At 36.6% G+C, this 24,000-nt stretch overlaps 1 protein-coding gene across 1 annotated transcript in view; it reads right to left on the bottom strand.

The window, feature by feature from the left end:
* Positions 1-22,771, bottom strand: part of LMTK2 (lemur tyrosine kinase 2) — a 105,282-nt gene extending 82,511 nt beyond the window's left edge. The window contains exons 1-2 of the mRNA XM_074201912.1: positions 22,413-22,771; positions 22,025-22,371 (exon numbers count right to left, since the gene is read on the bottom strand). Coding sequence (XP_074058013.1) covers positions 22,025-22,371; positions 22,413-22,771 — 706 coding nt within the window. The remainder of the gene's footprint in view (positions 1-22,024; positions 22,372-22,412) is intronic.
* Between the last annotated feature and the right edge of the window lie 1,229 nt (positions 22,772-24,000).

The following is a 24,000-nucleotide window of genomic DNA, read 5'->3' as shown; positions in this document are numbered from 1 at the left end:
ATCACAATTATACACCAACTCCTGTTCAGCCAATTCCCAATTTTTAGTATACCTCAATTTCCAATTCTTTGCAACCACTGAAAGAGTTATAATATTTTTTGCACATATAGGTCCTCTTCCTTTTTCTCTTATCTCTGTGAAATACAGACATTGAGGTAGTTTTGCTAAGTCATAGGGCAGGCATAGTAAAAGGTCTAATTTTCTGCTGCATCAGAAAAATTATAACATAAAACTTAACATGAATTAACCTAAAGGAAGACTGCCTTGGTATTGCCAATACAGGGTAAAACAAATAACTTTCACAATTTAGTCAGAAAGGTCAAAGTTTCTATGATGTGAACCAGACTTTCCTTTGAGGCCCACAATCAAGAAGAACTGAAGTCTGCGAAGGAAGGAAGGATGTAACTCAAAAGTACTTCATGTTATTTGGTTATTTCAATGCAGCTAAGAATCTAGAACCCTAGTACTGCTAGCTCCATTTATTGCAAACTGGCTGTTTAGAAATATGATTATGCTAGTTAATTGCTTAAAATTTTCAACCTGAGAAATCCATGGTTAAAAAAAATAATCACTAAAGGACATTCATGTCCAAAAAGAACATTTTAACATTTCTAAATACTGACTAAAAATTTAAGGAAACTTCTAGGGTAGCTTAATGTTAGCATTAACCTAACCTAAAAAAACACTATCACTTTTATTGAATCAAGGCTGAAAAAGGGTCTCTGGAGATCAGATCACCTTACTCATGCTCCCTTGCTTTCCAGATCTTAAAGCAGATTAAATATTGTCTTCAAAAGAGGTTTGACTTTTCCTTTAAAAATGTGAAGAGATTATAAGAACATACAGGCCCTTACAGGTTTTTAAAGCACTTAAAATATTATACTGTATATGCATCATATCATCCTTGAAGATGAAGAAACTGAGTCTTGAATTAGGTGACCTATGTATGATTGGTAGCCCTACCAGGGCAGGAACTCATGTTGAAGTTCAGCACTCCTTCCTCTATCCTGTGCTGCCTGCCTTTCAGTAGAGTCTATGATTACAAAATCTCCTTTTAATAACCTGTTTTAGTGTCTCTCTGAACCTATAATTTTTCCTGCTTACCTTAAATTTCCCAGTATAATTTAAACTTATTTTATCTTGTTCCACTCTGCAGTATTTAGTAGTTTCTTCTTTTAGAACATTATCCTCTTAAGAGATTTTCAAGCCCCTACACCAGGTTCCCTTTTAGACTGAAAAGCTCTAATCCCTTTAGACTTCCCTTACAACAGAAGTTTTTATTAACATGTGTATGTGTGTATGATAGATAGATCCACTCCTTTGGGAGTCTAATGAAATCTGTGGACTCCTCAGAATAATGATTTTAAAGGAATAAGTAAAATATATAAAATTGCAAAGGAAACCAATTATATTGAAAAATAGTGATTAAAAAATATTTTTTAAGTTCACAGATTCTGGAATCCTTATAGGATTATCTTATTCCTTTAAACAATTTTTAAACTACTTTTTTTTTTGAGGGGAGGATCTCAAGAACTGAGAGGGCCTCAATTAAGTTACAAGGGCTTATAATTGATTAAACACAAATATAGGCCTTGCTGGTAAAGAAAAGAAAAATTAAATTATGAGTTTTACATAATGCTTTTTTAAAAAATAACTATTTGTAGTCTTACTTTAAATTCATACTCAATAGAACAATCTTTTAGTGATCCATTTTATTTAGGAGTTGATTTGCTCTCCATAATAAGAACCAATTTAGCCTCCATACAAATGAAGGGGTCTCCTCTATTTAAATGTTCTTTTGCACAAATTAATGTTTTCTTGTTTCTTTTACAGAGAGAAAGAAAGAAAAAAAGAAAAGCAAGCTATGTGCTTTTTAAGAAAAATTAAAATTAAAACTCTTCCCTTTTCAACCTGGCAATTTGGCTCTAAGGAAGGATTCTCAATATAGGAAGAAAATGGTACTTTCCAGAGATTTAGCAGTTCAGTTACTATTCAGGGTTCTACTTTATTCCTACTTGAGACTATCATTAAAATGCAATGTAGGACACTGATTGTTACTGAATCACTGAGAAATAACAAACTTACTCAAAAATAGTTCCCAGAAAACACCATTCAAGAGAATAGTACTGTAAAAGTAATCTATAGGAATCCTTAGGAAAGATAGATTTTAATAATCAAACAAGAGAGAATGTAAAATGTCTAATTTTTAAAAAAGATTTTAAAAGATTTTATTTATTTTGAGATTTACAATTTTTTCCCTAATCTTACTTCGCTCCCCTCCACCCCCCCAGAGAAGGCAATTTGCCCGTCTTTACATTGTTTCCATGGTATACACTGATCCAAACTGAATATGATTAGAGAGAAATCATATCCTTACGAAAGAAATAAAAAGTATGAGATAGCAAGATCAGACAATAGGATATCAGTTGGGTTTTTTTTTTTCCTACCAAACTCCACAGTTCTTCCTCTGGATAAAGATGGCATTCTCCATTGCAGACAGCCCCAAATTGTCCTTGATTGTTGCACTGATGGAATGAGCAAGTACATCAAGGTTGATCACCCCCACGTTGCTGTTAGGGTGTACAGTATTTTTCTAGTTCTGCTTAGTTCTGCTCTCACTCAGCATCAGTTCATGCAAATCCCTCCAGGCTTCCCTGAATTCCCATCCCTCCTGGTTTCTAATAGAACAATAGTGTTCCATCACATACATATACCACAGTTTGCTAAGCTATTCCCCAATTGAAGGACATTTACTTGATTTCCAATTCTTTGCCACCACAAACAGGGCTGCTACGAATATTTTTGTACAAGTGATGTTTTTACCCTTTTTTCATCATCTCTTCAGGGTACAGACCAAGTAGTGGGATTGCTGGATCAAAGGGCGTGCACATTTTTGCTGCCCTTTGGGCGTATAGTTTCCGACTGCTCTCCAGAAAGGTTGGATGAATTCACAGATCCAGCAACAATGTAATAGTGTCCCAGATTTCCCACAACCCTTCCAACAAAGATCACTATCCTTTCTGGTCATATTGGCCAATCTGAGAGGTGTGAGGTGGTACTTCAGAGAAGCTGTAATTTGCATTTCTCTAATAAGTAATGATTCAGAGCAATTTTTTCATATTACTATGGATTGTTTTGATCTTCTCATCTGTAAATTGCCTTTGCATATCCTTTAACCATTTGTCAATTGGGGAATGGCTTTTTTTTAAATTTGACTCAGTTCTCTGTATATTTTAGAAATGTCCTAAAATGGATAATTTTGATTACATTAAATGAGATATAACAAAATCAATGCAGTCAAGACTAGAAGAAAAGTAGAAAACAGATAATAGAAAAAATAGAAATAAAAAAATAGAAAAGTTGCTCTGATAAAGGCTTCATTTCTCAAATATATAATTAAGTCAAATTTATAAAAATACGAGCTATTCCTTAATTGATAAATGGTCAAAGAATACAAACAGGCAGTTTTCAGAAGAAATTAAAACTATTTATAGTTCTATTAAAAATCCTCTAAATTACTACTGATTAGAAAAAGGTAAATTAAAACAACTCTTAGTAATACCTCACACTTTTCAGATTGGCTAATGTGACAAAAGAAAAATGATTAATGTTGAAACAGTAATGTACTCTTGGGGAATTTGTAAACTGATCCAACCATTCTGGAGAACAATTTGGAAGGGCTAAAAACTATACATAACCTTTGACCCAGCAAATAACACTGCTACTTCTATATCCCAGAGAGATCAAATCAAAGCAAAAGGGAAAGGGACTATAAAAATATTTATAGTATCTTTTTTTTTTGCAGTGGCAAAGACCTGGAAATTGAGGAGATGCTCATAAATTGGGGAATGACTATAAGTTATGTTACATAACTGTAACTGAACACTACTGTATTATAAGAAATAATGAGCAAGGTAGATTCAGAAAAACCTGAGAAGACATATGAACTAAAAAAAAACAAACACGAAGTGAGCAGAACCAGGAGAACACTAAATACAGTACCTGGGATCAACTGTGATGGCTTAGTTATTTCCAATATTTCAATGATCCAAGACAATTCTGAAGGACGTATGATGAAAAATGCTATCCATCTTCAGAAAAAGAACTGATGAAGTCTGAATGCTTCTGCTTTGTTTTTTGGTCTGTAGTTTCTTTTGTATGAATGCATATGTATAATCTATATCAAATTGCTTGCCTTCTCACAGAGGGAGTGAGAGGAGAGAATATGGAACTCAAAAATTTTTTTTCTAAATGCTTAAAATTATTATTATTACATTTAACCGGAAAAGATAAAATATAAAAAATATTTTTCTTACAAAAATTATTATCTATCTTACCACAAAAATTTCTAATTACCAAAGGCAGTTGTATTAGATATCTCTTAGTGGACTCTCAGGTTTTAAAAATCATAGACTCTTAGAGACGATGATGATGACAATGATGATGTTGATGATTTGATGGATTTACAAAGGTGAAAATAGGCTTAGTGAAATTAAATAACTTACAAAAGATCAAACAGTTAAGTGGAAAAGTGAGCCCAGAAATCACGTCTTTTGACTATGTCTCATAACCTCTTCATTAATCCATATGACTTTAATGTATATTAGAATCCTCTTAATAGGATTACTAATTACTAATGAATTCTCCAATTCTATCTGCAAATATATATTCTATTTTATCCACAATCTGAAACTACTAATGTGAGGGTTGGATCTTACTTGATAAGTCAATCAGCTATTTCTTGCTGCATGATAAAAAGAAACCCCTTCATATTTTAAATTTTGCTGATCAGTAATCAGTCTGACTAGAAAAAATATTATTAAAATTAGCATAAAAAGATTTATGAGAATAGTCCAATTCTTGAAAATAGTCATTCTTGAAAATAGGCCTCTATTTTCATCAGAACTGATGAAGATCTTTAAAAAAAATCATCATAAAAGTATTATTCTCAATATAATTGTGTATTATAAATAACTTAGAATTTGTAAATTAAGTGGGGCTAACTTGATGATAGGAAGTACAGTATAATTTTTTAGAGGTTTTAGCTAGGTTGTGCAGTGGATAGAGCACTGTCCTTAGAGTCAGGAGGATAGAAGTTTGAATCCATCCTCAGACACTTGACTCTTACTAGCTGTGTGATCCTGGGCAATTAACTCTGACTCACATCTATAGCCATCTCCAGTCATCCTGATTTATATCTGGCCACTGGACCCAGATGATCTAGGGAGAAAGTGAGGCTGGTGACTTAGCACAGCACCCCCTTACTCAAATCCAATTTATGTGCTTGTCATGGCATCATCTCCCTGATATCATGATCTTCTTCAAAAGTGAAGGACAGGGGTGGCTAGGTGGCACAGTGGATAGAGTACCGGCCCTGGAGTCAGGAGCACCTGGGTTCAAATCCGGTCTCAGACACTTAATAATTACCTAGCTTTGTGGTCTTGGGCAAGCCACTTAACCCTATTTGCCTTGCCAAAAAAAAACAAAACTAAAAACTAAAAATGAAGGACAAACATTATTATAGGTTGTTGGGTTTTTTTTTTAGGTTTTTGTGAGGCAAACGGGGTTAAGTGGCTTGCCCAAAGCCACACAGCTAGGTAATTATTAAGTGTCTGAGACCGGATTTGAACCCAGGTGCTCCTGACTCCAGGGCCGGTGCTTTATCCACTACGCCACCTAGCCACCCCATATTATAGGTTTTAAAAACCTAAATTTCAATTGTTAAACAATTACTAGCCTAATTTAAATGTTATTTTTTTCTATCCTCAGAATGATTATAAAGTAATTCTATATTACTTCCCCCCCCAATCCTGAATATTACAGAATTTTTAAAAATTAAGCATTTATTTTTTCTCGTTCCCACCCTTTCCTCACTCTCCTCAGAGATAAAAAAAACACCACATAATACTTATAATACATAAGCAAAATCAAACAAGACAAATTCTCACATTGGTCACATCCAAAATTACATCTTATTCTGCATATTAGTCTATCACCTCTCTGTCATGAGATGAAAAGCAATCTTTATTATTGTGGTCTCTAGAATCAAGGTTGATAAAAAATTATTTTGTTTCAAAATTGTTTAATGGTAAAGTGGCTCTAACTAAAGTAAATGATAAAGTGACTCTCAGTATAGGTAAATGCTACTTTCCTGGGATGTAAGATTTTCAGGGCCCTTTCCAGGTTTCTATAAAATTGTCTACTTCTTCATTCTTAAAGTCCAATAGTATTGCATTACATTAATATACCATACTTTGTTCAGTCATTACAACTGATGGGCCATCCTAGTTTTTTGTCACTACAAAGAGTTGCTAAAATATATTAGTACATGAAGAACCTTTTCTTCTTTCTTTAATCTCTTTGGGGTATGGGACTAGTAATATAGTATCATTAGGAAAGGGGCAAGTACAATTTATTAAGTTTGGGGGCATTCATAGTTGCAAATTACCTTTCAGAATGATTAAACCAATGTATAGCTCCATCAATAGTGCATCAATGTGCCTCTTTTCTTGAAGCCCCTCCAAAAGCTTTCATTTTCCATTTTTTTTTTGTTAATTTTGCTGTTTCTGATGGGTTTAAGGAAGAACTTGGAGATGTTGCTATGTTATATTTTTATCAGTTCTAACATGGTATTTCATGAATATTATTTAATATTCTATCCATACTATCTCTGTTGCCCTCCTACCACTCTACAGAAGCATCTAAAACTCCACCCACTTATTTAGCTTACTCAAGTAATAGAAGGATCAGGGCATGCCCATGAATGCCACTAGTGAGTGTAACCTGTTTGCCAGTAACTGGAAGAAATAACTAAAACTGGAAAATTAAATCAGGAAAGGTTATTTTGAGTGCTTGAAAGAGAAACTGTACTACCTAAATGCTTTAAGTTTTCACTATGGCATCACAAAATATCATACCATTTAGAGCAGAATTTTGTAACCTTAAATCGGAGCTTCAAATGAATTAATATTCTCCTAGATATTTAATGGTTCCAGATAATAACAGCTCATAACCAATCTATACATTCTCAACCTGTGTTATTCTTGTCCATGTCATCTGACTAATCTTGCACCTAAGGTGCTTCTCTAGATCTAAACAATTTGAGGTTACCAATGAAGTATACATGCTGTCTGCTGTTATACTTTATTTTTTTTATGTTTTGGGGGGTTTATTTATTTTATATTATTACAATAATTTTGTTATAAGAGTAAACGTAACCCCCCCCCCCCAAGAACATAAGAAACCTCAAGAATAATGAGAGAGGGAAAAAAATGTACTTCAGTCTGTGTTCAGATTCCAATGGCTCTGTTTCTGGGGTGAGTTGCCTTCTTTATTTTAAGTCCACCAGAGAAGCTGCTTCAATATTTGTCCCACAGTTGCTATTACTAGCTGTACCTCCACTCTATTTCTCCCACTCTCATTTATTCTATTCTCTTTCCTTTCATCCTGGCCCTGTCCAAAAGTATGTTGTATCTGAGAACCCTCTCCCTCAATCTTTCCAGAACAAATCAATGTTTCCCCAACAAGTTAAAAGAGGTAACCTATTAGAAAGTGCTTTGTAAACTTAAGATCATTATATAAATTCTAGCTCTTAAAAATTATTACATTAATATGCCTTTTTTCCTACTGCTCTGCCAACCTTAGTGCTTTTCTCTTTGTTTTGGAGCACTTTTTCATGTGGATATAGTTCTCTAGGGTAAGATAGATTTCTATACCCTATAAAGCATGTATGCTATTTCTTTTCTGAGCCATTTCTGATGAGAATGAAGGCTCACTCATTCCCCCTTTCCACTCCATTGAAAAAGACTTTTCTTGGGGCGGCTAGGTGGCATAGTAGATAAAGCACCGGCCTTGGAGTCAGGAGTACCTGGGTTCAAATCCGGTCTCAGACACTTAATAATTACCTAGCTGTGTGGCCTTGGGCAAGCCACTTAACCCCATTTGCCTCACAAAAACCTAAAAAAAAAAAAAAGACTTCTCTTGATTCTTATGTGAAGCTCCTTCGTCCTCTCAGTACTTCCCTTTATCACTCATTGACTCCATCTTTTTACTATATTATACCATTATATTCCGTTCCTTCTTGTGTCCTGTCTATATATATATATATGCTCCTCCTAACAGCTCTTATAAATGAGAAAGTTCATATGAGTTATCAGTATCTTCTTCCCATGCAGGAATACAAACAGTTCAATATCATTAAGTCCTTCATAGTTAGTCCTTCTCTTCTGCCCCCTCTATGGTTCATCAGAGTTCTGTACTTGGAGATCAAACTTTCTGTTCAACGATGGTTGTTTCAATAGGAAAGTTTCAAAGTCCTGTTTCCATCTTTACCCCTGAAAGAGGGTGTTCAGTTTTGCAGGGAAGTTGATTCTTAATTGTAAACTAAGATCTTTTGCCTTCCGGAATGTCATATTCCAATCCCTACGAGCCTTTAATGTAGATGCTGCCAGATCCGGTGTAATCCTGACTATGGAGCCTCCGTAATTGAATTGTTTATTTCTGGCAGCTTTTAGAATCTTCTCTTTTGATTTGGGAGCTTTGGAATTTGGCTATAATATTTCTGGAAGTTTTTCTTTTGTGATCTCTTTCAGGAGTTGATTTGTGAATTCCCTCAATTTCTATTTTACCCTCTGCTTCTAGGATTTTGGGGCAATTTTGCTATATTATTTCTTGAAAAATGAAGTCTAGGCTCTTCTCCTAATCGTGGCTTTCAGATAGTTCAATAATTTTTAAATCATTTCTTCTGGATCTGTTTTTGAGATTGGTTGTTTTTCCAATGAAATATTCACATTTTCTTCTAATTTTTGACTTTTGGGGAAGTTTTATTTCTTCCTGATTTCTTGCTTGTAAAAATATCAATGGAATATATGCCCAGCAAAAGATGGGATTGTAATGATTTTATAGCAAGAATAAAGGGTAGGGGGCAGAGCCAAGATGGCAACCTGAAGGCAGCAATTCCTGGAAACTCGTTCCCTCGTTCCCTGATTTCTTCCTTTAGTTCTATTCTGCGTTTGAAGGAGTTATTTTCTTCAGAGAGCTTTTTTATCTCCTTTTTCCAGCTGGTCAATTCTTCTTTTTAAGGCATTCTTCTCCTCATTTGCCTTTTTTGTTTTGCTTTTTCCATTAGGCCTAAAGTGGTTTTCAACATATTTTTTTCAGTATTTTTTTGTATATCTTTCACCAAGCTGTTGATTTGGTTTTCATGATTTTTCTGCATTGCTCTCATTTCTACTCTCAATTTTTCTTCCGTCTCCCTTAATTGCTTTTCAAAGTTGTTTTTGAGCTCATCCATAGTCTGAGCCCATTTTCTATTTCTCTTGGAGGTTTTGGATACAGAAGCTTCAATTCTGTCATCATCGGAGTATGTGTTTTGATCTTTCATGGGACTAAAGTAATTCCCTACGGTCAGATTCTTCTTTTTTTCTGTTGTTTACTCATTTCCTCAGCCCAAGACTAATTTACTGCACTTCCATGGCTTCGGGTTTTTTTGGGGGGGGAGGGGGACATGCCATTGGGACCTTTATTCCTCCAAGGTCTTATGTTCTCTTGCCTGTACTCTGATATGTAGATGATCACAGGCACTCCCCTCTGCCCTGGAGCTGTAAGGAGGATCCTGCTATCTTAGTATGGAAGGCCAAACTGCAACCCGGATCTGAGTGTGGGCAAACAGCAGAGTCCTGCCCCAGGGAGAGCAGAGAGACCTCTTCAGTCTCCTCTGACCCCCTTACCCTCTGTGGGCTGTGCTGTGGAGGTGCAGGTTGGTTTCCTCTGATTCTTGCTGCAGGTTTTCACTGCAGGGCTGCTCTTGAGGCCAGTGCTCCTCACTCCACACTCATTCTGGCGCAGCAGAGTTCTCTCACCCCTGGGCTGGACTGTACTGTGGCCGGGGCTTTTTTCCCAACTCCCAGTCCTGGTGAAACATACCTTTCCCATGGAACTTGTAAGTTCACTCAGTCTTTCTGTGGGTTCTGCCCCTCTAAAATTTTGGCCAGAGTCATAATTTTATGGCTTTTGGAGTTTTTGAGGGAACGAGTTTCCAGGAATTGCTGCCTTCAGGTTGCCATCTTGGCTCTGCCCCCTACCCTTTATTCTTGCTATAAAATCATTACAATCCCATCTTTTGCTGGGCATATATTCCATTGATATTTTTACAAGAATAGTCATTGTATTGATTATAATTCTTATAATTCTTAAAGTTGTTTGATTTTACCATGTTATTGAATAAATTTTTTTCATAGTTCTATTCATTTCATTCTGTCAGTTTATCAAAATTGTAACTTTTTATTCCTACTTACATTATAATTTTTTTCTAATTCTTCTTGCATCAATTTATGTTTTTTTGAAATCATCTTTTTCCTTCTTTCTTATAGCATAATACTAGTATTCCACATTTATATACTACAACTTAAGTCCTTAAATCATTCTTCAATTGAACAAAAAAAAAAAGAAGAGCTGTTCTAGAGCTTTTGAAAAGCCTAGCAGAGTATAGTTGGGTCAAGAGCACACTGTTTAGTGTGTTTAAATTTGCCTCTCTCTTTTTTCTATACAAGTGTGAACCCAGTTTTCATTATTCATGAAGTGTCACTTCAAGATACATGTACATCTAATGGATCAGCTCTATTGAGTTGTTTATCTACCTTCATAACAAAGCCTCATCAATGGACATTCTTCATTCATTTGAGTTTTCCTATGCTGACAACTGAGCAAAAGCTTTGAGTGATTATGGATATAATTTAGGAGACTTTCCCACATTCCAAGATTTATATGATCAGCATACTGGCATCAGGAAACAGAACCATTGGGCAGATCTTACCATCTTTAGGGAAAATCTCTTTCATGTGGATTCTGTTTTGTATATCCTCCTTAAATACACACACACACACACACACACACACACACACACACACACACACACTGGTTTTTGCAAGGCAAAAAGGGTTAAGTGATTTGCCTATGGTCACACAGCTAGGTAATTATTGTCTGAGGCTAGATTTGAACTCAGGTACCCCTGACTCCAAGGCCAGTGCTCTATCCACTGTGCCACCTAGTTGCCCCCTTAAATATATATTAACAATTATTCTTATTCCTGCATTATTCTTCAGTTGATAATCATAGAGGGTTGAACAAATCTGTCTCTGTTCAATCTCTCAAGCAACCTTGTATGATTTTAACAAATACATGAGATGCCTTATTGAAGAAAAGGTTATGCTTTACCAAATCAGAAATCTTTTTACAAAGTGTGGTGCCTGTATGTTCTACAACTCTCAATTTTGTTACTGTAAAGATGTTGCTTATTATTATATAATATGCTTGGCAAAATCCTACCTATTCACTTATTCACATCTATATTAATGCTGATGATACACGTATAAATTATTTTCATTAAGATTTCATAGAGATGGGAAATTGAGCGTGTGGGATGTTTTCTTGAGTGCCCCTCCCTCTCTCTCTCTCTTTTTTTAAAGTAGTAGCAGTAATGGCTATATTTTCCCCAAGTGCCTGGTAGCCTAGTTTCTTTGGGGAATATCAAGAGTCAGCTCTTTCTATACCTTCCTTTGGTGTAACTAGGATTCATCTAACTGCCCTTTGCTTTCTTCAGAGCCACTTCTATTTCCTTATGAAAGATATATCAGGGACTAAGCCTTCACTGTCACTGATGGAAAGAATAACTTGTCATGATAATGAACAAACGATGATGATTATGAAAGAATGAACAATAATAAAGTATTTATTAGTGCTTACTATGTGACAGGGGCTACAAATGCAAGCAAGCATCTTCCCTCAAGTTGTTTACTTTCTAATGGAGGAAGACAACACATAAAGGAGAAGGGAATGATGTCAAGGAAGTGCAATTTAGGAAGTAATGAGGAGGCTTGGTTCTAGGTAAGATAAAATATAAGCTTATCCAGAGTCTAAGAGCAAACACCATAATCTGGTGGAACGAGGATGAGAAGGATGATCAGAATGCTGGTAACATGGTCTATAAATGGAAGAAAAGGAACAATCTTTTCCATTTTTATCTGTTTGCTGTAGTACTTCACTTTCATCACTAAAAACCCTCAGGATGATCTGGATTAACTAAATCTCATATGATCAAGTTTTTCTATAATGTTATCTTTTAAAAATCTTCTATCACTTCTCAATATTTTCTGACACAATACTACTTATGATCTTCTACCACCTTTCTTCTTAAGAGTTTTCCATATGAGTTTATTTTCAAGAACTGAGTTGTCCTCAGCTGCCACATCTATTTGCTTGGCAAAGAGATTTTTGTACTCATTAAGGCAGTTTTTAAGCTCTTTTGTTCTCATCATTGTGATAACTTAAGAGTAGTCTATACAACTATTCCATGTATTACTTTGCAGTATCAACTGCATAAATACTAGAATAATTTATTGACATTTAAGATTTTCTAATTCTAATTTTTTAAATAATTCAATATTGATTTGATCTTTGCTCTACAAAATTCGATCATCTAACTTTACAAAGGTAATTGATTAGGAAATGACTCCCACATCTGTAACTAGTTCTTTCAGATATATTAAGATATAATTAATTTAATTTCTTATGATGTTACTTGGTGCCCACCATGTCTTAATTCTTTTCCTAAAGAAAACAGGTGATACATAGGCATCTGACATGTTTATTTCTCTAGTCTTTTGTGTTTTTTTAATATATTCAAACCAGTTTCCCAACAATTTCCATCATTCATACTTATACCTTCCTTTGCATTGAAGTCATCAAGTATTAAACATTGTTTTAATTTAAAGGTCTTCATAGAACAGGGGCAGTTAGGTGGCACAGTGGATACAGCACCAGTCCAGGAGTCAGGAGAACCTCAGACACTTAATAATTACATAGGTGTGTGACGTCACTTAACCCCATTACCTTGTAAATGACAACCCCCCCCCCCAAAAAAGAACACCTCAACCACTTCATGATCTACAATGGAAACTAGGATATAAGCTACAATTAGCTTTATGGTGTTCTTTTTTGGAAATACTCATTTACAAGAATAAAGATTTGCTAGGACAGGGAGAGGTGAGGAAAAAAAGGGAGGAATAGTAAATTTAGATGATAATTTTATTATGTATTTAAAAGGAATAGCAAGTTGCACATAATAGGTTTATAATTTTGTGTGCAATTATCTTTTTTATTATTCTATGTTTTTAAAAATAAAGGATAAAAATCTGTAAAATTCTTTATTTGAACCATTCTTCACAGACTTGCAGAATTTTAGAATTAATAGGACCCAGAGACGTCCAACACCTACACAAAAATAATCCCATGACTATGTACTTGACAAGTGGTCATCCAATCTCCTCTTGAAGGCCTACAACAAGAGTCAACCTAGTAATTTCCAAGGCAACACATTCCATTTTGAGGTAGTTCTAAGTTTTTTTTTCTGATATGCCTGAATGAGCCTCCTCCCAACTTCCACCCATTACTCCTAATTCTTCTGACTCTTTTATTGTCAAAGCCAAATACCTCCAATTTCTTATAAATGACTTTCATATGACACAGACTCAGAGAAGAAGGCCTTCCACCAACCTAACCTGGAAATTCTTTGCTTTACTAAACTGTAGTGCCCTGAATACTTTTCCAGATATGGCCTGACTAGGGCAATTAAAGGGAAGCCTTTCAATAAAATTCAAGAGCCCATTAAGATTCCATTTAGCTGAAACTTGGCTTTGTTTTCTGTCTTCATTTTTAGCAAGAAGGTTGAAGTGATTCAATTACTCTAGTATATGTCTTCCCACAGTTCACAGGACAAGGATCCTCCATTTAAAGTAACAACCATGCTAAGTAGATGTTTATGGACAGTCAAAAAACTGTGATTTTTAGCAAATTTATATGCATTTATAAAAAGTAACCATAAGTATCCCTTATACATCACGAAATGATTGCTTACCATTCATACTTCTAGTCTTAGGGAGCTAGGGGGAGGGTAGAAGCTGGCAGCAGTGACTATTAATTCTCTATACAGAACTGCTAATAGTTAACACACATCACATCACTTCTAAATCTTCATTAAGTCCTAATCTATCTCCCAAATTCAAGTTCTATAGTAAGAATTTGACTGCCAGACAACTCCACATGGATAATTATCAACATCTCAAACTCTTTATGTCCAAACTGGAATTGTCTTTATCCTAAATCCATTCCTCCTCCAAATTTCCCTTTTCCTGTTGAGAGCCATTTTCAGTCACTCATGTTTAACTGAGTCAGTTTGAGCCTTCCATCTCTGTCATCCTCCTTATTCAGTAGATTGCTAATTATCACAAATGTAAACCCACTACATCACTTGTCTAGTTTTCTTTTCTCAATTCATAGAGCCAATACCCTCAGGCAGGCCCTCATCAACTCTCAAGCTACCGTGATATTCTCTAGTTGATCTCTGTTTCCAAATCTTTCCTTTCCCTCTTCATGCTTCTCTCAGTTGCCAAAATTAATTTCCTAAGGCTCAGGTCTGATAATGCCATTCCAGTATTAAAAAAACCTTTATTATTTCCTATTGCCTGTAATAGAAAATAAAACTCTTGAGAGCCACAGAGTTAGAACATATCTCACAGTTCATCCTTAGTCTAGTATTTAAGAACTTCTATGGTTTGGTTCCAACCTTCCTTTTTGGATTTATTTCACTCTATGCATTCTATGTTAAGCTGTTTCCCAAATCTAATGTTCCATCTCCTTCAACAAATCTGTTGTTCTGTGTTTGTGATGTGCCTTTTCCCCCCTCATCTCTGCCTGTTTAGAATCATGGTGCTAGATTTGGAATCAGAAAGAACTGGGCTCAAAACCTGCTTCTGACACTTTATTAACTGTGTAACCATGGGAAAGTCACTAATGCTCTGGGAAACTAAGAATCCTCATTGGGAATATGGCCATAAAATCTCAGTTTTAATTCAAGGTTAATAACAGGGTTATTTTGAGTTTCAAATGAGGTGGTGTTTATAAACCCCTGCAAATATTAAAGTTTATCCAAATATCAGAAGTTACTTTCATCACTATCTAACTTCAAGATCCTGATGATGGAAGTTCAAAGCTCATCAATGCCTTGTTTTTGAAGCCTTTTCAGGACTTTCCCAAACTACCTCCCCTAGGATGTTAGTGCTACCTCCCTCCTTAAAAATTGCCTTGCATTTATTTACTTTTCTGTATATGCACTGTATCCTCCCAGGGGCATATAAACTCTCTGGCAATGACTCTTTTTGTTTATTTCCATTGCTTAACTGCTGAATGAATATCTAAATGAAAGCTTAATGAGCAAAGACATGGTCCCTATTATCAAGGGTCTTGAAGTATAGACAAATAAAAAGGAAACATACAAAAAATAATAATAGTTCAAGGCAACACAAGCCAAGTGCCCAAGGAATGGTAGAGAGGGATAAATACTGGAGTAGTTATAAGTACCAGAGATCATTGCAAGGTTAGTGCAAGTGGTATGACAAGGATAAGAGACCATTCCATGAGGAAGGACTATTGTCTGATATACTTATTTTTGAGATCAATGGGTTCTCTGATTTGGTGACTATGAAGGGTTCCTATAAGGTAATAATTCTCAAAGTGTGGGCCCAGAACTCATAGGAGTCCTCAAACAACTTTTTTTTTTAAGGATTTTGCATGGCAAATGGGGTTAAGTGGCTTGCCCAAGGCCACACGGCTAGGTAATTATTAAGCGTCTGAGGCCAGATTTGAACCCAGGTACTCCTGTCTCCAGGGCCGGTGCTCTGTCCACTGCGCCACCTAGCCACCCCATCTCCATGCTATTATGACAATGGTTTTGACCTTATAGACCTCTAAAAAGTTGCTTGAGGGGTGGCTAGGCGGCGTAGTGGACAAAGCACCGGCCCTGGAGTCAGGAGTACCTGGGTTCAAATCTGGCCTCAGACGCTTAATAATTACCTAGCCGTGTGGCCTTGGGCAAGCCACTTAACCCCATTTGCCATGCAAAATCCTTAAAAAAAAAAAAGCGTGGAGAAATTTTCATTTCCAACATGATAATTATCAATCCTTGGGCAAGCCACTTAACCCCATTTGCCATGCAAAATCCTTAAAAAAAAAAAAGCATGGAGAAATTTTCACTTCCAACATGATAATTATCAATAGTATAAACCACATAAACAAAAAAGTTTGAACCCACTGCAATAGAAAATTGGCATGAAATGAATTGTAGGCCTTAGGTGGAATCCAGGTTGCATAGAAAACCTGAATGTTAGTTTTAGGAGTTTGCATTTTGTTCTGTAGGCAATGAGAAATCAATAAGATTTTAGAACAGAGAAGGAAAAAGGTGAAAAACAGTATTTTAAGGAAAATTAATATGTGAACAATGGGATCAGATGAAGGGGAGAAGAAATTCTGGCCAGGAAGAGCAAATAAAAGACTACTAATGCTTAGACTACCTCAAATGATAAAGGCTTGGAAAAGGATATCATAAATTGAAACAAAAAGGAAGAACATCTACCACCTTATGGTTTTAGGTACCTAGACTTGTGTGATAACAATTGTGCTCATTTCTTCCATGTTTTTAAGATCAAATATTAATTCTGAATGGAAAGGAGAATCTATATTAACTACTGTCTAAGTCATTAAAGCTATTTCACTAATCTGTCTGTTGGCATGGCTATGACTGCAATGCCAAGGCAGGGTTCCAAATTAGTCACCAGATGCAATTTTAAAATGTTGCATCTCATTATTTTGCTCCAATATACCTGCTTCATCATATTTTCTTAGCTTACTCTTACAGTGTCACCAAAAAAAGTTCAAGGACAGTTAACAATGGAATTTATAAGCAGTACTATGTAATTAGCTATGTGGACATTCCAGACCAAGGATTTTTGCCCAACTTTCCCTATTTTATAATGCTTTTTTCCCTTATGAATGAGATATTCAGCTAGATTTATGAAAAAGAGATATGAAGACGGCTAAGAAGTTGAGAAAAATGATAAAAAAAAAAAAAGCTAAAAGCTAGTAGCAATCATTTCCCATGGGGAAATCATACTAACTTTTAGGGGTTTGTATTTCTTTGTTTTTGTCCCATAGACAGATAACATTCCTTACTAATGTTCATTTTTTTTTTTGCAAGGCAAGAGGGTTAAGTGGCTTGCCCAAGGCCACACGGCTAGGTAATTATTAAGTCTCTGAGGCCAGATTTGAACTCAGGTACTCCTGACTCCAAGGCCAGTGCTCTATCCACTGTGCCACCTAGCCGCCCCATGTTCATTTTTAACAATGCAGTTTCCAGAAATACTTTATTCTAACAAAGCACTACACTTAAGTCTTCAATCCACTCAATTTAGATGGGCCTTTGTTTAGAATTTTTTTTTAACTTACGAGAACTGTTGTAAATTAAACTTGTCCCCCCCAAAAAATATTCCATAAAGAAGAAGAGCACGTTATTTTAATAAAAACTCAGTATTAGTATGCTGATATCAGCATGAATTTATACAACTCTTCCTCAAAGGTTCAAATAAGTTCCTGCTCTTCTATCTATAAATTGCCAATAAAATTATTTTGAGAATTTATTACCCTAATCCATGCAATCTGTATACTAGACAAGAAGGGTCTTCTTTTGTCAGCACACCATAGAAACTAAAATTTAATAATCCAAAAAATTCATGACATTCCTAGTATCTTCTCCTCCTAGAAGGGGTTCCCTTACTTGATGTCAAGTGTTTGCTGCTTTGAAATAATACATATGACCATTATGAACAAGAACAGATTAGAAGGGAATTTAGAACTCTCACCACCACCACGATTTAGCATGTACATAGTGCCTAATGTACTATACAAATATAATCTCATTGGATCCTCACAACCACCATGTGAGATTGGTTCTATTGTTCCCTCTACTTTACAGATGAGAAAATCAAGGTAAACACAGGGTCACACTTCATATAAATTCTCTTCTCAGTGAGTATGAGATGGAACACTGACTATATGTTCTTTCTTCTTTAATCAAATTTACAGTCATATTTTGAGGATTCATTCAGAGTTGTGGATATAATCCAGAGAAAAAAATTTTTTTTCATTTACTTGCAATACCCTCTCATTATACCTACAACAATTATTTCAACTACACTTCAAAAAACTCTGACAACTAACTCAAAAAGAAACAAATGGATATGCAATATTAGCAATATGAACAAAACTTAGGGGTTTGCTATATAATACACATACACACACAACTACCTAAGCAATGAACTACAAAATATCTGAAATTTCTTTAAGATTTATTTTTTTCTCCATGATACTAAAAGTAGTTAAAGTAGAAATTACAAATAAATCATATAAAGACTATCTCTAACAAAGATGGAAAAACTTGTTTATGTGGAAATTGTGATAGAAATAATTTGAAGCAGTTAAAATCATTATGTCAAAACTTGCATTTCACTAAACTCCCTTTAATTTAAAAGCATTCTGCCAGTTACAAGTCTCTGTTTAGCCTAACCCAGGAGCCCCAGTTTCACATACTCAAGTTTAATCAGTAGCTGATTCCCAGTGGCTTCACTGGAACTTCCGTATAGTCCTTTATCTGGAACTTCTGAAAGCTTCTTCTGTACTCTGTGACCTAATATCCCACAGAACAATAGAAGTAGGTTTCCTTGCCTAACTACTGTCCTAATATCACTAAGATACTGTGTTCTTATAGCAGAATCTTCTATATAGGAAAAGTACACAATCTTTCAAAACAATTTTGTAAAAGATCTGTGAAGATGGAAAAGAAATTAGCATACATAGAAAAATACTTTCTAAGATAAACAGAATCTAATGAAAACTAAGATATATAAAAACAAAATTCAAATTATAATCTTAATTTTACAACTGTCATGAAAACAATGAACTTTTTCTTTTTATATTTTTCTTGAAGATTCCCAAGATGAGAAAGCCTGAAAATGCTGGTCCTGCCAGAAGTATGGATTAGCAGGAGGAAAAAGAAAGACTTTGCAAAGCCATCTCCACAAAACTAAACGGAGAACCAAGCAATGAAGTAAACTCAGACCTTGGGAAGCCCAACCCACAACTATATAAGAAACATTATAGTTGAAGGACTTAAGCAGGAATTTGAAACAATCAGCTAAAACCAAGCTGCTGACTTTTCTCTGACTTTAATCTAGCTATGATTATATTGTCATTTACAAAGAGGGATGATTGAAGATATCTGAAATGCAAAGAAAATTTTTAAGTTTTATATTACCTAATTATTATAAATGATTTCTCTACCAAAACTTTTTTACATCAAGGGGTAGTAACAAATGATAAAAACGAATAAGAGAAATCTCACAGGGCCTAGGTGATGGCTAATAATTTTATAATTTTTGTATATGAAATGCCACGTTATTCCTCCTTCCTTTTCTCTCCAAAAAGAGCAAAAGGAAAAGAGAAGCAATAAATAAGTCTATCTATATAGTCAAGATAAAGGCATCACTGTTCTTAAAAATTCCAATTTCATGACTCCCTGACTGTTTAACAGGCTGCTCCCCTCACAAGGCTGAAAAGGACTTCTTCACTTTACTGCATAAAATGTATTAACTCCTCCCTTAGAATACTAATTTCCTTCAAAGATTAGACCAAGGATCAGATCACCAATTAAATGAAGACTTGCCTCATTCTTCCCCTTCTGCTGCTACAAATTACCTTATATTTGTGTTGCAAATCTTTGCTTACACTTAAGTGTGTACATATTCTCTCCTCTTTTTAACAATATATCATATCCTGGAAAGCAGACTATTTCAGTTTTGTTTCTGTAATCATAGTCATGGCTGACACAGAGAAGGGAATTAAAATTCTGACTGGCAGATATAATAAAAAAAATGGGCGTTTATCATTTTTACAATGGTTAATTGCTCTTATCAAGTGAAAAATTCATTGGGAAATCTGCCTTATGTAGCGAGAAATAATAACATACTTATCAGTTCTGGTATAAAATTTTCTTCAAATTATTCTTCTTGGTCTAATTGAATTGAGTTTTAAATAATTTCAATTATCAGTTCAATTCAACAAACATTTATTCAGAATTTTGGGAGTCTATTTTGTCATAGAATTTTACCTAGACAACTGCCATTTAAATTTGTCCCTCTTCTATTTGAAACACTCTAATCAACATAATTCACTATAGCAGAAGGTGAACATCTAACTAAGAAAACTTTTTTTTTATTTTTACAAAAGATAATATGACAATCTAGATATCAATAAATTATAAAAATCTATTTAGTATTTATATCTATAGCATAATTTTAATATAAGAACCAAGAACCTTAGAAGTCGCTAATTTTTATAATATTCACTTTATTTTCGATATGTTAACAACCATATTAATCTACAGGCCTAACCAACATTTAACATTCACAAATAGGTATAGTTTTTGTTATTTTAGAGGACTTGTTTTAAAGTTTTAAAAAACAAACTGACAATTGTACCTTCATTAACCTTTTTACAAGCAACCTTTAACCTACCCTTCTGTTCGTTATTCATGTCAATCAATACCTGATACAGTCTTCCTAGGAGTTCCTTGTAGACAGCACTGTCATTTAAAAAAATCTTATCTCTGTCTATTACATGTACAGCAGGAACTTAAGTGTCTGTTAAATTGATTTCAAATGACTAATTTCTATATCTCCTTTTTTTCTCTTCAGTCTTAGAAGATGCTGTATTGGGGTTAATTATAAATTTACTTCTCTTTTTATCTACTGGATCAGAAAACAAAATTCATCTTACAAAATAATTGATCCGGAAAGCTAAAAAGCTAACCCCAGAGTCGGGAAGACTTGGGTTCAAATTCCTTCCAGGAAAATGACTGGTTGTGCTACCTACCCTGGGCAAATTATCTTAATCTTTCAGTGCTCTCTATACAGTTCTTTTTCTGGATTTTTTTTAAAGCAGCTGGGATAAAATGACTTGCCCAGGTAACACAGTGACAGACACACAAGTGTCTGAGATCAGATTTGGAACTCTGGTCCTCCTGACTCCAAGGCTGGTACTCTATCCACTGTGTCTCTTAGCTCTCACAGCTGAGGCAGTTCTTTAAGACTACCAAGTGCAAAAACAGCAGTAATTTATATTGACAGAAGGATCTTCTTCTCTGGTACTTCCCGACATCAATGAAATCACAAGTGTAATTGACACAAATGACATCACCCAGTTCATTAATAAAGACAATTAAAAGACTCTCTTAATACCAAGTTGGATCAAATTCGGTCATTATTTGTCTCAAAATACTGTGAATTTTTCTCCAAAGCGTCTACAATACACACAAACTTCAATATGATTAATAAATGATACTCATTCAACAAAGGTCTTTTTGCTTTCCAGATTTTCTTCTTCCAAGAATCTGACCCTCAATTTAAAGATTAGCCACAAGAAGCTCCCTCAATAGTCAACAACGGTCTCTTCTATTTCAAAAGAAGCATCAATGCATAATGGCAACTCAGTGTAGATTTGTTGAAAAAAGGGGGTAGGGGGAGTGCTAAATGCAGAACACTTTACTGGGCTACTGTACTCTTGTGGGGGGGGGACAATTGCTAAATATAGATTAAGAAAAGAAAAAAAAATAAATGACATTGCTAAGAAAACAAATCTTTGGACCAGATTACCAAAACAGCTTACTGTGATCACGTGATTTCAACAAACAGGTAATTTACAGATCGGAAGCTCAAAACTATCATCGTTTGTGGATTCATTTTGTAGGAATTTTAAAAAAGCAAACAGAAGGCTAGACATTTGCTTCTGAATTGCAAACAATTAAGGTTCCAGCTGCGGTAGCCCCCTTAATCGCATCTTGCAGTAGGAATCCAGGGCCGGCGGCCGGCTGGCAGGGAAAGCTGGGGGCTTGGAACCCCTGGCCTCCAGGTACGCGGCTGGCGCTGCAGCGGCCTCCGGGGCGCAACAGTGTGGGGGGGACGTGGGGGTAACTTCCCTTTTCTCACCGGGGCAGCGACGCTTCCGAAACGAATGCACCCCAAAGCCGAGGCTGATTTCTTGGAGGTCTCCTGGGCCCCTCCTCGCCCCCCGGCGCCCCTCTCACCTGCACCTGTTTGCGGAAGTGGCGCGGCCCGGACGGCCGGCGGCGGCGGCAGCAGCAGCAGCAGCAGCAGCAGCAGCGGCGGCGGCAGCGGGAGCGGCGGCGGCGGCGGCGGCGGCCGGAGCGGCCCCGGCATCTCGCCCGCGCGGGCGGCGGCGGCCCCGACCGAGCTCTCGGCGCTGGATCCCCGCCCCCGGGGCCTGCGGGGCCGCCTGGGTGCCGGCCCGTGGGGCGCGCCCTGCTTTTCGCTCTCCCGCCCTCCCGCGGCTGCCTCAGCGGCGCCCGCGCCGGCTCCTGCGGACGAATCGCTGCTCCCCGATCCCGGCCCGGCTCCTGGTCCGCCCCCGCCGCTCCAGCCCCGGAAACAGCATCTTTCCCGCCCGCTTCGTACTGTCTGCCGGGTCGATCCCGCGGTGGCGGCTCGTGCCGCGGCCGCCCGCCTTTCAACAGCCGCCGTCCGGCGCCCCGAGCCCCGGCAGCAGCGACGGCGCCGCCACCGCCGCCGACGCCATGATGGGTCGCGTCACGTGACGTAGGCGGGAGCGAAATCCCAGGATTGACGGGTCCGCGAGCGAATCGGGGAGGAATTCGGTGGCTCCTGGAGGCCCCGCCCACCTCCTCGGCGGCTGGGGCAGGAGCATCCCTCCGCAGCCGGAGAGGGTGGGGATGGGGAAAGCAGGGAGCCGTCGTAGCGCCCCCTGCAGGCAGAGGGGGACGCGACAGAACCGGTGGGTGGAAACTCGCAATCATGGATAACAAGAAAGTCCCCAAATGCTCCAAATTTCATAGTGAAAAAAATGAAATAAAATAAAAATTGCAGCATTTTTTTGTGCTACCTAAGAATTGAACAAAGGAGTGCCCAATAATTAAGGAATTCTAGATCAATTGTGGTTCACAAATATAATGGAATATTAATGTGGTGTGAAAAAGAAAGTGTGATGAATACAAAGCATGGGAAAATATAGATGAATTGATGCAGAGTAAACAGAACCAGGAAAAACGATATATACAGTGCCTACAACAATATGAATGCAAAAAGCAGCTACACAAATGGAAGTAATGCAGCAAAAATATAAAGCTCCAATGGGACTCACATGAAGAAATAAAAGAATAAACCCCCGACTTATCTCTTCATGGAGGTGGGAGATCCTCAGGTGTTACACATTGCACATGTTTTCAGATTTTTTTTCAATGAGTCCATCAGTTTTGTTGATTTTTTTTCTCTTAAAAATACTATTTGTCTTTGGGGCTGTCGGCAATGGAGAATACCATCTGTATCCAGACAAATAACTGCAGAGTTTGAACAAAGATCAAGGACTATTAACTTTAATTTAGAAAAAAAACCTGATATCATTATCTGATCTTCTTATCTCTTATACTTTATGTTTCTTCTTTAAGGATATGATTTCTCCTTTCTCACATTCAATTTGGATCAATGTACACCATGGAAATAATGTAAAGACTGGCAAATTGCCTTTGGTGGGGGGGTGGGGGGAGGGAAGTAAGATTAGGGGGAAAATTATAAAATTCAAAATAAATAAAATCTTTAAGAGAAAAAAAATACTATTTGTTGAGGCAGCTAGGTGGCATTGTGGACAGAGCACAGACCCTGGAAGTCAGGAGGACCTGAGTTCAAATGGGACCTCAGACACTTAATAATTACCTATTTGTGTGACCTGGGGCAAGTCTCTTAACCCCATTGCCTTGCAAAAAAAAAATTAAAAAATACTATTTGTCATATGGGATGACTTCTGGAAGTGGACCAATGAGAGATACATGGGATATAAATATGATAATGTAAGAAACAGAAAATATCAATAAAAGTTTATTAAGGACAAAATTCTAGGATGCCTTTAGCTTTTTATTGACTATCTCACCATCACCAAAGCAGAATTCAGTTCAGCCATGTTAAAAGCAGGTTTTTAAGCAGCCCCCATAGCTGCCCCAGGCTGCTACATAGTTCAGTAGACAAAGCACTA

Source organism: Macrotis lagotis, chromosome X (assembly GCF_037893015.1).
Source record: "Macrotis lagotis isolate mMagLag1 chromosome X, bilby.v1.9.chrom.fasta, whole genome shotgun sequence".
Lineage (NCBI taxonomy): Eukaryota > Metazoa > Chordata > Mammalia > Peramelemorphia > Peramelidae > Macrotis > Macrotis lagotis.
Note: the sequence above shows the minus strand (reverse complement) of the source record. Positions and strands in the feature narration are given on the sequence as shown.